This window comes from Limanda limanda, chromosome 7, assembly GCF_963576545.1.
Source record: "Limanda limanda chromosome 7, fLimLim1.1, whole genome shotgun sequence".
In the NCBI taxonomy this organism is placed as follows: Eukaryota; Metazoa; Chordata; class Actinopteri; order Pleuronectiformes; family Pleuronectidae; genus Limanda; species Limanda limanda.
In genome coordinates, this window is record NC_083642.1 from 6,902,840 (window position 1) to 6,917,552 (window position 14,713).

The following is a 14,713-nucleotide window of genomic DNA, read 5'->3' on the forward strand; positions in this document are numbered from 1 at the left end:
TAGTTGTTGTGGTCGTTGGAGTTGTTGTAGTAGTAGTTGGGGTTGTGGTAGTTGGAGTAGTTGTTGTGGTCGTTGGAGTTGTTGTAGTGGTAGTTGGGGTTGTGGTAGTTGGAGTAGTTGTTGTGGTCGTTGGAGTTGTTGTAGTGGTAGTTGGGGTTTTGATAGTGGTAGTTGGAGTAGTTGTTGTGGTAGTTGGAGTTGTAGTGGTAGTTGGGGTTGTGGTAGTGGTAGTTGGAGTAGTTGTTGTGGTCGTTGGAGTTGTTGTAGTGGTAGTTGGGGTTGTGGTAATGGGAGTTGTAGTTGTGGTGGTAGTGGTTGTGGGAGTTGTAGTGGCGGGAGCTTTGGTTGTAGTAGTTGAAGTTGTGGTAATTGGAGTTGTTGTGGTAGCTGGAGTAGTTGTTGGAGTTGTGGTTGTGGTAGATGGAGTAGTTGTGGTTGTAGTGGGAGTTGAGGCTGTGGTAGCAGGAGTTGTTGTCACTGTAGTTGAGGCTGTAGTAGCAGGTGTTGTCATTGTAGGAGGAGCTGTGGTAGCAGGAGTTGTTGTCATTGTAGGTAAGGCTGTGGTAGCAGGTGTTGTTGTCATTGTAGGTGAGGCTGGGGTAGCAGGAGTTGTTGTCATTGTAGGTGAGGCTGTGTTAGCAGTAGATGAGGTTGTGGTAGCAGGTGTTGTCATTGTAGGTGAGGCTGGGGTAGCAGTAGATGAGGTTGTGGTAGCAGGTGTTGTTGTAATTGTAGGTGAGGCTGGGGTAGCAGGAGTTGTTGTCATTGTAGGTGAGGCTGTGTTAGCAGGAGTTGTTGTCATTGTAGGTGAGGCTGTGGTAGCAGGAGTTGTTGTCATTGTAGATGAGGCTGTTGTAGCAGGAGTTGTTGTCATTGTAGGTGAGGATGTGGTAGCAGGAGTTGTTGTCATTGTAGATGAGGCTGTGGTAGCAGGAGTTGTTGTCATTGTAGGTGAGGCTGTGGTAGCAGGTGTTGTTGTCATTGTAGGTGTAGCTGTGGTGGCAGCAGTTGTTGTCAATGTAGTTGAGGCTGTGGTAGTGGAGGTTGAGGAACCTAAAAAAAAACCAGGAACATTGGGGTAATGGCTCTAAAAGCATCAGTTCATAGATTTGTATTAATGAGTGTAATTACTTAGATTTCCAAACAGAAACACCAAACAAGCATCAAGTTAATAAAAGCTGATAAAACTTGCTAATTAAATATAAAAATATAAATCACTACCTCACTACACACACTTTTTAGAATGTCTTACTTTGAACCAGGAGAGAATTCAGGTGGCTGATGAAGGGACTTCTGCTCTGGTTACAGAAATTTCCGCTGAAGTCATCCAGGTCCAGAGACCAAACAAAGGCTCCTCCAAAGCTTTTTCCTTTTAAGTAACTGACCTGAGAGGATGAAGAGGAAAATACTTCTTAATTTTAACAAAACACAGAATACGTCTCAACAGAGTTCTGAGTCGTTTGTAGCTTTATAACTAAATTTTACAGGTGGTTACCTTTGTACTAATGCTGAGTGTATCATCAAATCCAACCCACTGGTTTTCTGTGATGGCATATGGAACTTTCTGATCAGGAATCCTTTGGACCAGCTCCCCTTCAGTATAAAGGCAAGTCTGAAAAGAAGCATCACATTTCACATATAGATAGAAATAGAGTTCAGACCTAACATAACCCCAAATTGAACCTCACGTTATTGGCCTGCTTTTGGAATCACTGGGCAACGGACAGAACTAACTGAGTAAGGCAGCAAATGCTAGTACTCTAATATTGATTCATAGTAAAGTGCAACCCATAGCTGGAATTAAATGAGATGAATATTTCCAGAATTTGCGTTATTTGTGTTCTACAGCAACGTGTTGTAACCTATGTTACGTGTCCACAGACAACGAAAATTTCTGATTCTTGGTTCATTTCAATTACTATTTGAAACACTTTCAACTTGTGAAGCTGTAACCCCACTGTGTGTAAAGGTTTGTTCACGCTTGGCCTGATCCCAAATGTATTGTACAATAAACACTAATAATATGAATAACTTACATTCACAGCTCGTAGTAATAAAATAATACCTCGTAATAGGCCCAGAATCCTTCTTCACCAGTGTAGCAGCCTTCTTCACCGGTGCCGTTGGCTGGAGCTCCAACATCACTGGATGCAGAGGAAAGGGAAAAAGCTCGCCCATATGCAGCTAGTCCCAAATTAAGCAATTGTGCATCTGCTCCCTTGTCCAACCAATACTGCATGGCAGAGTCCTAAAGTGTGTGTGTGTGTGTGTGTGTGTGTATGGGGGGGGGGGACGATAAAGATTAAAGTACATCTTTATATATATAGGGGTTCAGACAATTTAAGTATGAATCATGGTATTTACAGTATTATAGTAGATTTTGTCTCCAGTATCGTTGGATCCCCTGAATAAGGGACTGTGATGTCCTGTGACATTTTCCCAGGGGCCATGAAAGTCATACGTCAGCACATTGAGGAAGTCCAGGTTCCTGTTAGAATGCAGAGGAAGTCATGTTGACCAAAGTGCTTCGACATGTGGTCATGGGTGTAATGTAAATATTCATGAAATAAAAAATTAGTTTACTTGGTAATGTTCTTGACTTCATAACTGGCATCAATGACCTCTCTCTCAGCAGAGACACTTGCTGTGAGGATTAATCGGTCACGGTTATGTTCGTTCCCTTCAGTCTCAAAGGCAGCATTGAGCTCCTACTCAACAACAACAAAAACATAGTTCAGTCAAGTCTAATATCCTATAAAAACAGATCCTATGGCATATTTCTTTGAGTTCGAAAGGAAAGGGTCTGACCTTGCACAACAGTGTAAATTTCTGCTTGTTGTCTGGGTCGCCTCCTGCTCCCACAGGGTACATCCAGTCCAGGTTTAACCCATCAAACTGAAATAATCTCAGTAGTGCGACAGCAGACTGGATGAATGTTGTTCTCTTTTGTGTGGTTGACACCATCGTAGTGAACCTGAAAATATTTAACACAGGGCTCTAAATATCTTCTTAAATATAATATGGAGTTATTAACATCTTTAGTAGGATACAATAAAATAATTTAGAAGCAGGACACACAAGTAAGAATCATATACAAATATAAAAGCTTATTAAATGATCATTGCTCTAAGTTTGCAAACGAGGCAGTGGTTTGGCACAAACCATATGTGCTGCTTCATCTAAACCATGTACTATGCAGGATGAGCAGTTCACAAAAAACAACATGAATGGACAAAGCATTACAAATACCAACATACTTTATTGCTGTTTACACTTGTTTCTGGACTCTTGAAAATGCCCAAATGTGTAATTCTTTTATGTATGTTTGTACCTATGTATCTATAGAAGTATAACTTACTTTTCTTTGTTAAAGGTTGGGCCACCAACAGCCAACAGGGTTTTGAGTGAAGGATTTCTGTTGGAGCATAACATTTAAGTAATTATTGGAAAAATAAGAAGTTTGACATGATTTTTAAAATATGAACAAGCTAAAGTTCTAACCTGGTTTTGAGCCCATTAAACACCTGATAGCGAAATATTTCTGCTCTTCTAGTGGGGACCAGCTCATTGAATTCATTGATGTCAGAGAAGGCGTAGATCAGATGGGTACATTTGTTCGGATCGATATCCTCAATCGTGAACTTCCCGTCGTCTGCTCTATCTTCGGCCAAGCTGTTAAAGTAACACACCAGCCTTTCAGAAGAGCCTAAGACATGGATAAAGAAAAGATTGAATCAGAATTAATTGGTTTTCAAAGACAGCAGTTTTATCAAACTCTCATCAATTGTTGACTTAAGAACCTTATTTATTTGCTGGAAGATTTGTTATGATTAATAAGTGCCACTTACCCAAGCTGGCGATGACCAGGCAGAGACCTTCAAACATAAAGAGTGGATCATTACGAGATTAACTTGAAAAGTAAACTGGTCAGTTCATCTAAATCCACATGTAATTCGAACCTTGTGACCACATTTTGAAATTTTCTCAAAAAATCTGGTATTTCAAAAGGTTTCACCTTTTCTTTTTGTCATTTGAAGTATAAAAATGTATTTTTAAGATCTGGTTGAGTGGAATATTTAAGAGAGTGTTTTACTTGGTTAGTGAGCCTTACCTGCTGTCAGAACTATGTTGCACATGTTGTCACTATATGGCAAGAAAAATAAATAAAGAATACATTTTTATATGGTATTACGAAATAAAAACATGGTATTAATACAAATCATCACTTCAAGCACAAACTTTTTTTTCATTTAATTTCAGCATTTTCACTTAATTGAGATTCAGTACTAGTTCAATTATACTAATTATATATTTTTATAAATATTTTCATGTTTTGAACTGCATTATAACGGAGACCTTAATGTTTTAGCTTTTAAGTCCAAAAATGCTATTTATGCTGATTTGCTTAGTATTGTGTCATCTTTTGATAAACACACAGGATGAGTTCAGCTGTGATGGTGCCTCTGAAAAAGCTTCAAATTCATCTAAAAAATAGTTCACCCGTCTTAAAGGTTATGAGCTCACTGCCACTAGGTGTCCCTCTTGCACCAGAATCTCAGACCAAAAGCACCATTTGCCACAACTCCTCCCCCCATCTTCAAGAGCTCAACAAGATGTTGCCAGTAGTCTTAGAATGTATGCACAAATGTTGCTTATATGGTCTATGAGTGTTCCATAGCCCAGTGGAAGTGGTACATTGTGAACCAACTGGTGCATTGTAAAATAGCATCTCCCTTGATGACAGCTCTGCATGGTGAGAAAAGCTCTTATCTAAATATCAGATCTTTTAATTTAATTTCATGTTTAATCGCAAAGTATCTTATCGTACACTACCAGGTTTGATCTGAGCTAAACAGAATGAAAAAAATATCTATTAGATCAATACAATATAATGAAGCTCAATAACAATCATTATGATCATAATCACACAATCTCAGCGCGTGAGTTGGTTTGAGAGCCGGTATAGTGCAGCAGCGGTTAAATCTGTAGTAATGTGGTACAACTAAATCAGAGCAAATTGGATACTTACGAAGGTAATGGTGAAAGAAGCATCTACTGTCTCCACCCTGACTGATTGAGGACTGATGAGTTTCTGGCTGTTAGATTGGTTATATATCTCCTAGGGTGTGGTAGTGACATTGGGTGTGGATAGTTAATGAAGTGTTGCAATGTGCAAAATAATTATACCCTGGTGGACATGTGGACAAAAGACGATTAAACGTCTGACGTCAGGTGACGGGGGAACATTTAGTACATTTAAAAATGTGTGCAAAATACTTCAACAGCATGTTGATCACTTTTGAACAGTTTTTTTCTTTTAGTTCATTTTGACACTAAAGATATAATGGATACTTATGAGAGGAGGGACGTGTGACATGAATGACAAACTGAAACTAGGGACATGGTCAGTCTGTTTAGATGGTTTGAGAATCAACAAATCCATCTTATGTCTCTCAGGCGACAAAAATATCATAATGAAAAGATCGTACTGAGTTTTCACCCCAAGTTGTCAACCTCCTGAAATCAACACAAGAGTTTGACACGTCACCACAATATGATGCAACCTACGTAAAAATACAACAACTGTTAAACACAGACCCACAATAAATGAACAGAACAAGGCAAGAATAAGTGGAGATGAACAACAGCAGCATCATCATCATAAAAGGCATGTCTAATTACAGAGTGTAACACTAAACCAGTACGAACACACCTACACTAAAGGTTAGCTTGGATAACAAAAGAAACTGTAATTTACAACTGAGAAGTATCATCATACAAGGCATGTCCAGAAACAATTATATTAGCACACACACCCAACTGGGTTAGACACACCTAGAAGCAAGTTTATTTATATAGCACATATCCAATACTGGTGAGGTGCTTTGCATAAGACAACATGCTGTAACAAATAAATGTGAAAGATGCCAGAGAATAGTTAAAAAGACCAGTGGTGAAGTGAAAAGTTGCTTGAGACACAAGTTATATCACAACAATCCATGGATACAGATTATCATGTCATGGTGTCAAGCCTCCTGGCACCAACCTGTCTCTGAAATTCTATGTATCCGGCCATGTTCAATTCAATTGAATTCAAATCAACCTTTTTGTCTCCGAAGGACAATTCTAAGACAAATGAAGCATGTCAAGATGAGTAAAAACAAGAAGTAAGAGTAGAGAATATGACTGAAAGGACAGTCAAAAGAATAACGACTGTAAAAACTATAGGAACGTGGATAAATACTGACTGATTCAAGTAATCGTAGTGGATTGAGGTATTATGTAAAGCTAATGTGAATGAAGAATATATATGCAGGACCAGGTAGCAGCATATTAATCAGTGTGATCAGGCACCAATCGGTGTAAAGTATTAGACTTCAAAATATGATACATATGAAATGTGGAACCTTTGTACAACAAGACCCGAGACTGACTCAGGGTAAGATTGTCTCCATATTTTATATTCAATTTATTCAACTTAAACCTCTCATCGTTTGTGCTGTTTGTTGAGGGGTACAGATCAAGCCCTGTCTAATGGGAATTACATTTGTTTGCAGCTAATTTGCAACAGTGAAAACAGTATTGGACCAAATATGAATTGAAACTGATATGTTGACACTTAATGCTGAAAACATTTAGAAGCAATATTTTGTAGTTGTCATGTTGATCAGGGTGTTATTACACTTTGTGCCCATTTTTAACAAAAAAGCTTTATCGAGCATATTAGTCTCAAACATTCTCTTCCAATTATTCCAATGTGCCCAAAATAGGCAAAACAAGAGATTCGACAAAGAACATTATTGAGTGCAGGCTCTTTCCAACCTTAATTCCTTTTATATTGCAGAGTAGTTCATCTTCTAATACAGAGAGTGGTTCTGGCTGATACCTTCACCAACAGTCCCCTTATGAAACCACATTGAAATTCACTGGATCCAGATTTTTACTTGGTTCTGCATCAAATTGCGCACACTCATAAATATCTTACTAACTTCCGTGGTAATCCGTAGTTTTGCTAAAAAAGACAACACAACCTTGTAGCTGGAGGTAATAATGTTTATTGAGACTAGATTTAAACTGGGGACCGATGATCAGCATGGCAAACCTCCAAATCTCTAGCTCACTCCACATGCTAGTATATTTCCATGGTGAAGGGCTGTGGCTATGACCTCTGGCCTTAGAGCTTTATAGCCGACAACTCATAAACACAAATAAATCAACTGAGAAATCCCCCAAAATCTCATGATCTCTTTTTTTCTGCAATGAAAGACAATAACAGAATTGTAGCATTTGCCTTAAGGGGTTTTCCTCTCGCTGTAAACCTGTTGGATCAGTCAGGAGGAAGGAAACACAGAAGCAACTATTAAATCTCGTCATTGAAACTAATAATTAAAAACACACTATTAAAACTATATTAAAAAAAGCAAAGGTCAAAATTACAACAACAGACACTTGGCAGAGACACAAAACAAGTAAAAATATAATGTATTATGTGATTCATGGTAAATGTTCTGTTTGATCAAAAGTTTCCTGGAACTCTTCAGCCACGGAATTAAAAACCTCCGTCATAAGAAGGGGTGTAGTCTTTTAAACCAGGCCAGTTCGTGACGTTTTTACTCCAGTGAGAAAATAAATGCTGCGTTTAATGCTTTCCCTTTGACGTTCTCGGTAAATTCATCACGTAATAAGATGGCTGCTATGGTCTGTAGCATGGTTAATTAAATGATCTATAAACACGACTTCAACTTGAATTGAACTAAGTAGAGGGCATACCTCTGCCATGGCCCGACAGTTCCCTTAAATTCAATCAAGCTGCACCAAAGTTCACACACTCAGTCATTCCCTCAGATACATGAATTATTCCCCTGGAAATCTGTGAAACGCTTCCATCTCACATTGTTGAAGAAAGAAAAAAAGTCCTGGTCTGTTATTCTAACCCTGATTCGCACCAATATTTAATGGGTTCTTTCCTGACCCATACCACTACTTCCACCAAGTTTCATGATGATCCGAAGGGTATAGTTTATGCAATATCCAACCATTCAACCAACCAACCAACCAACCAATAGACCAACCAACCAACCAACCAACCATCCAAACAACCAATCGACATATATTGTAACAACAATAAGAACATTTAAAACAAAATGTGAAGCCAGTTCATGGGTTGTTGGAAGCAGATAAACTTTTAACAAGAAACAATTCAAACTTCTTAGTTATTTTCACAGACTTTCTCGAATATTCAATGTTATAGAGAAATATGAAAGTTTTCAGGGCCATTGTGATGTTATCATCTTATTCATGAGATACAGTTCTGTTTGTCAGTGCTGTACATGAGCAGCTGGGAGATGGATAGATACACATACATATCCAATTAAAGCCTACAAAAAGCCCCTTCTTTTGTCGAAAAAAATTAAAAATAAATAATAATAATCCTTACAATTTGAATAGGGCCTCCCACTGTCGGTGCTCTGGCCCTAATTACACAAATTAACAATGACTCATACTGGAAGCTATTTAATTATACAGCGTCCCAAGTTAATGGAAAAAAACAAAACAGATGCGTCACAAAGATTTCACTGGAAAAATTGTCAGACTACGCTCCCTCCGTCAGATATCCAACCATTCAATCAACTAACCAACCAACCAACCAACCAGCCAACCAACCAACAAACCATCCAAACAACCAATTGAGCAGATATACTCTTAACAAGAAACAATTACATTTTTTAGTATCTTTCACCGATTTTCTCGAATATTCAATGTTCTAGAGAAATATTGATGTTTTCAGGGCCTTTGTGATGCTATCATTTTATTCATGAGATATACTGCTGTTTGTATGGGCTGTAGATGAGCTGCTGGGAGATGGATAGATACACATACATATATAATTACACAAATTATCAATGACTCATACTGGAAGCTACTTAATTATACAGCGTGCAAAGTTAATGGAAAAAAAACAAAAAACAAAACAGATGCATCAAAAAGACTTCGCTCCGTCAGAACTCCTCCCTCTTCCTCCTGCTTCAGAGCACAGTTTCACACAGTGAAAAGAAAGAGAAATCCTCTTCAATCTTTGCACTTTCAGGTTAAACAATCTTCCAACATGTTTGTTCAGGATAAGTTAGTGGACTCACTTGAATTTGTTTGAGGTGCTCTTTGGATGGTTCACGTGAAGAAGAAATCTAACGCACTATATTTTTTAGCAATTCCAGTGTTTCAATGATTATGCCATGGTCGTCATATTAAATAACCTTAAATCATAACATACTTTGATAGAGTCTATACTGTCTCTATCTCAATTCCTTGTATTTATATATATATATAAATTTATAAATATATATATATTAATTTTTCATTTATTTTTATATTTTTTATCCTATTTTAACTTGATCAATGAGAACCTAGTGGACTTGTGTGATGTACTGAATTGAATGTGTAGACATAGAAAAATCCAAGGCAATTACTATTAATGTTAATATTATCTGTACTGTCTCTGTCTCACTTTCTATTATAAACATATTTCTACATTAAGTTTAACATTTTTATAGTATTCAAATATTTTTATGGATTTTATTTCACTCTTAAAACTCTAAATTTATGAGTATTACCTAATCAGGCTTGTTCTGCACAATATTTCCTTGTACCTGACAATAAAGGCATATTTAATTAAATGTTCAAGCATTGGGTATCATTAACAAATTTATTATTATGAATTAAATAATAAAACATATTTATAATCTGGGAGTGTAACCCCCTGAAAACTAGTTTAAATATATTCATCAATAAAATTACACAGACAGATATAACTGACTATATTTAGTATTATATATTAATAGTACAAAACACTGAAAAGCTGTCATCAAGACTGTGTTAGTATGGTTTGATCATGTTTGAAGGGGCAGTGGTTAAAAAACATAAACTTCCACATTTTGATCAATGTTACTAAAGTCTTGTCGGTGCACTGGAAGGACTCCACCTTTTTTCGATCGACCCCTCGACCCTGACACCCTCCTCCTCCCCTTCTCCTTCACTTTATACCCCTCACGTCCCTCAACATCTACACGTTGCGTGAATATTCAGCTCATGTGTGCTTTGCAGGGGAGAGTGTATCATGGGTGCAGCAGATGTAATACAGAAGGAAAATAAACATTCCATTCTCTCTTGATGTCATTGCTTACTGGGTGTGATTCAGGACATACCTGTGCTGAGGTATAATTTATGGCATTCCTTATACTAATTAAAATGCAAGTTAATTAAGCTGGAACTACACGCCTTGTCGTTAAATCGTAAAGAGAGCGAGGACGTCAGAGTGAGGGGTGAGCAGGATGACTAAGTTAATGATAGAGTCTACTCTCATATGCCTGGCTACCGGCAGCACCTGTTGAACAGCTACTAAAGTTAAGTCACATCTTTGGTATTTTCTAAGAGCATCAGACCTGGTAATAAGGCCATGGCAAGGCCGTCAGCTATAGGGCCACCAGGTGAAGGGGCATCTAAAGCAGGTTGGAATATTCACCTCTGCTGAGTAAGTTATGTTTACATCTGTGTTTATTCGTCTGTTAGTAAGCAGGATTACGCAAAAACTCCTGGACGGACGACCATGAAATTTGGGGGAAGAATTGACTCATAACATTTTGGGGCAGCTGTCCTCCAACCAGGAGGTCGACAGCTCGTATCACAGCTCAAGCCGAAGTGTCCTTGGGCAAGATACTGAACCCCAGAAAAGGCCCCTCATCAATACTGAAAGCACTAATTAATTGTAAGTCGCTATGGATAAAAGCGTCAGCTAAATGACATGCAATCTAAAAACTGTTTGTTCTGAGTTTATTATTTGTTTGTTCAGAGATTATTTTATTATTAATAAGAATCAATTATTATAATAATCCTAATCATAATATAATAAGAATTAGCGTATATATCCTATTGCTGTCATCCCATTGTGTGCTGTTTCAATACTCACCTGTGAGCAAACGCCCGAGACTGAGCTGCACACTGAACTCGAAGAGCACTCAGGGAAGAGCAAACGACTGCCAAGCACAACAATCACTTTATGGAACCAAATTAAAATCCACTACATCGGCACCAGATTGCTCACACTCAACTGTCCCCTTAACATGCCTGATTTTTTCGATTACGATCTATGAATTAAATGTTGAAAAAACTAAAAACAATCCTGGATCCAAATGTACATCGAAATCTAATCAGTTCTTCCTTGGGTCATGCCCCCCCCCCTCCATATAATTTGAGGCCGGAACTGAAATAAATGTATGGAATCCCAAAAGAGAAACTCAAAAGTGTCAAAGAGTATCTCCATGCTGAACAGTGGACTTTTATTTTGACAAAAACAACAAACACCAGAATTGAATTCATAGAATTTTTTTCTTTAATAAAAGGAGATAATGACAAAATCAAAGTTCTCAATCAAATTCTTATTATAATATAATTATTTATATTGACTGACATTAAAATCGTTAGCATTTTGTAATGCTGTCCGAATGTCAGTGACATTCCTGTGCCCTATATAGTGCACCGATTGTTTACTGAGTATACTGTAAATTCCTGCATAGTTTTTGGAAATTTACATCACACAAAACATGAAATTGTAGGTTATGATTTTTTAAAACCTCACTATTAATAACCACAGCATGTGAAATGACTAAGAATGTTGAAGCTTTTAGGGCCAATCACAACACTTGCAGCTCGGGCGGAAGACTAAAGTAGGGGGGCAGTTTTGGATCCAAGTGATGCCGTTGGCACAATTGTAAAAAGAACCTGGGGCATCAGGTTTGGGATAAATCCCTCCGGGCTTTTTAGCACAGAAGTTGTCTGGAGTACTGGGTGATGTGGGGATTGTGGGGATTGTGGGGATTGTGGGGATTGTGGGGATTGTGGGTCTTGGATGAGGGGTAACGTATGGAGGGTCTTTGGTTGGAGTCACTTGAGTCTGAGGCGTTTCTGTGGCGGGAAGGGCAGGAAGATCTGCAGAAATAACGATATATCATTCGTCTTCAGCTGGTCTCGGAATTTATTGTTGATGCATATGAAAGGAAACATTTTAGCGTGTCATTTTATGTTTACCTGAGGCCAAAAGAGAACGAAGATAATTGATGAGGGGGTAGTTTCCTTGTCGACAGAACTGTCCATGGAAGTCATCCAGATCCAGAGCCCAGACAAAGGCTCCTCCAAAACTGTTTTCTTTTAGGTAACGAACCTAGATCAGTAACAACAGAAACATTCAAGAAAAACAAATCTATTCAAACATTGTCTGTCTGTAACGTGACCTCGAAGAAGAAAAACTACCTTAGTCGCAAAACTTTCTCTGTTGTCATATCCGACCCACTCATTGTTTTTAATGGCATAGGGAACTTTCTGGTCCTCAATCAACTGGACACTCGCCCCTTGAAGAAAAGTACAAATCTGAAAAGAGATTTAAATAATAAATACCTACTCTCTGAGAGTTAAGTTCAATGTCTAAAAAAGCTGCCAGTTGCACCTCATAATAGGACCAGAAGCCAGCCTCCCTCGTGAAAGCACCAGCAGCTGCGGGACCACTGGTCGGTGCTCCGACCGCACTGGACTGAGACGACAGGCGAAAGGTTCGCCCATATGTGGCAAATCCCATATTGAGCTTTTCCACAGGTGTTCCCTTGTCCCGCCAGTACTTCATAGCAAAGTCCTGAAATGTAAATGAAAAGAGACGGGCAGAAATCGAGTTTTCCACAAAATTTTGTGCAAATTTTAACCATATTTCCAGAGAATCTGCAAGTGTTTCCTGTTATGTTAATTTAAAGAGCTGGGCTTATTGAGAGAGACCAATGCTAAGGAGACGGTTATGTTGGCCCCTACATTCACTCTCAAAATATTGGATGTTGCCCCCAGAGGCTTATGTGTTGACACACGATATCCATTGGGTTTTGAGATCTGATGTTATTGCTAGTCTTCATCTCTCCATCTGAACAGAAACCTTGAATCACATTCTTCATGCACATCTGGATTATTTTGCTAAAACTGTTTCCAATCTGAGTTAATCAATGCACCAACTCTTCCACCGACCAGACAACCTTTTTTTTCTAGTTGCAATATTTTAAATACACAAATTGGCAATACACATAAAAACAGGCAGATGTAAAAACCAACTCAGATAATAATAATAACAAATACATGTTTGCATTCATGATGCAGCTGAACATGAATCTGTGTACTCACAGTATTTAACTCAGCATTGTCCCCGGTTTCATGGGACCCTTTGAACAACGGGCTGTTATGTCCCGTCACCCTTTCCCAGGTGCCATGAAAATCGTAGGTCATCACATTGATAAAATCCAGGTACCTGATGAAATGCAAGTAAGATTCACTCAAACATGATGGCAGCTGATCATAATTTGCAGAGGAACATTTTGGTGTACTTTGCCAACTCTGCAATTTCGTAGCCTTTATCGATGGTTCCTTTCCCAGCAGGCACAGCAGCAGTGATAAGTAATCTGGGTTTGCCGGCCGCTGTCCCCTCGGCCTCGTAGGCCTCCAGGAGTTCCTGAAAGCAAATCACCAGTCATCATAGTCACGTCCTGCTTCATGTGAAACATCAGCTGAACATCTTCACAGTAATTCTGGATCTGACCTTGCATAACAAAGTGAATCTCTGCCGGTCCTCAGGAGGACTTTCTCTCGAAGCGGGGTATTCCCAGTCCAGGTCCAATCCATCAAAACCATACTGTCTTAGTAGTTTGATAGAGGACTGGATGAATTTGTTTCTGTTTGCTTGAGTTGACACCATGGTTGTGAATCTGGGCAGCATTTTGGAGACAGAAAGGTTCAAGAAGACATAATACAACATATATTGATCTACATTGATTTGTTTTATGCAAATCATCTCACTTTTGCGTTCCAAAGTTCCAGCCGCCAACTGCCAACAGTGTTTTAAGAGTTGAATTCCTGTGTGAAAGTTAAAATTTAGTTGGAACAAATATTGATTTGACAACAAAATATGACAGAGAACCACGGACTGACCTCTGTTTGAGTCCATTAAAGGATTTATAGAGTTGGTCATCATTCCATTCTATGGTGACTAACTCATTTGCCCAATTAATACCACCAAAGGCATAGATCAGGTGGGTGCACAGATTTGGGTCAACATCGGACGGCATAAACTTCCCATTGCCGGGTCTGTACTGGGACCAGTTCGTGAAATAACACACCAGTCTGGCAGATGACACTTAACATATAAAAAAGAAATTAATTCTTTATTATTTCGGTCCGAATATTTCATAATTAAAAACTATTGCTGGCATTTACCACTGATTAATTCATGAACTCACCCAAACTGCCAAGGGAAAGACAGAGACCTTTTAAAGAGAAAGAGTTAGTCCATTAACATTGCCTAAATAAAAGACAAGAAAACAATTCAAGAAAACAATCTTGTAGGTTTTTATCGCAATTTACCTGCAAGTAGAATTAGCTTGTTCATGGTGAACGTCCTCGGCTGAGCTCTTGCAGTCGAAAGTGAACACTGACTGAATTTGTTTTGCTGCTGGAATCTACACGCACCAAGGTAATCGTTAACCACAAACACATTGTGTCACAAAAAAGGTTTAGTACACAAAACTGTTGCGTCCTAAGGGTCAGTCAAATAACAGATTATTTGACATTTAACCTCCCAAAGAAAACCTTTGCTTGAGAGAATGTTTGTGGTTCAGATCATGGACCGATAAAT

The 14,713-nt window shown here is 38.5% G+C and overlaps 2 protein-coding genes across 2 annotated transcripts; both read right to left on the bottom strand.

Moving 5' to 3' along the window:
• Positions 1 to 782: 782 nt before the first annotated feature.
• Positions 783 to 5,052, bottom strand: LOC133004667 (chitinase-3-like protein 2). The gene is made up of 12 exons (XM_061074140.1): positions 5,030 to 5,052; positions 4,112 to 4,143; positions 3,849 to 3,875; positions 3,502 to 3,706; positions 3,359 to 3,415; positions 2,809 to 2,974; positions 2,584 to 2,708; positions 2,365 to 2,488; positions 2,066 to 2,248; positions 1,496 to 1,612; positions 1,253 to 1,385; positions 783 to 1,087 (listed from the first exon to the last, which is right to left on the bottom strand). The coding sequence occupies exons 1-12, from the start codon at positions 5,050 to 5,052 to the stop codon at positions 783 to 785; spliced, it is 1,497 nt and encodes a 498-aa protein (XP_060930123.1).
• A 6,311-nt stretch (positions 5,053 to 11,363) lies between these two features.
• LOC133005203 (acidic mammalian chitinase-like) lies at positions 11,364 to 14,528 on the bottom strand. Its single transcript, XM_061074808.1, has 11 exons — positions 14,443 to 14,528; positions 14,319 to 14,345; positions 14,011 to 14,215; positions 13,879 to 13,935; positions 13,622 to 13,787; positions 13,410 to 13,534; positions 13,210 to 13,333; positions 12,497 to 12,679; positions 12,304 to 12,420; positions 12,082 to 12,214; positions 11,364 to 11,982 (listed from the first exon to the last, which is right to left on the bottom strand). Exons 1-11 carry the CDS (start codon positions 14,465 to 14,467, stop codon positions 11,678 to 11,680), a joined length of 1,467 nt encoding a protein of 488 aa, XP_060930791.1. The 5' UTR covers positions 14,468 to 14,528; the 3' UTR covers positions 11,364 to 11,677.
• Positions 14,529 to 14,713: the final 185 nt, after the last annotated feature.

Coding starts and splice junctions, on each gene's coding strand:
- LOC133005203 (XM_061074808.1), bottom strand. CDS start 14,467: ATGAACAAGCTAATTCTACTTGCAG. Junction 13,936..14,010: donor TTTAATGGACTCAAACAGAG/GTCAGTCCGTGG, acceptor ACTTTCACACAG/GAATTCAACTCTTAAAACAC. Junction 13,334..13,409: donor GAAATTGCAGAGTTGGCAAA/GTACACCAAAAT, acceptor GCATTTCATCAG/GTACCTGGATTTTATCAATG.
- LOC133004667 (XM_061074140.1), bottom strand. CDS start 5,052: ATGCTTCTTTCACCATTACCTTC. Junction 2,249..2,364: donor ACAAAATCTACTATAATACT/GTAAATACCATG, acceptor CACACACTTTAG/GACTCTGCCATGCAGTATTG. Junction 1,088..1,252: donor GAATTCTCTCCTGGTTCAAA/GTAAGACATTCT, acceptor TGATGCTTTTAG/AGCCATTACCCCAATGTTCC.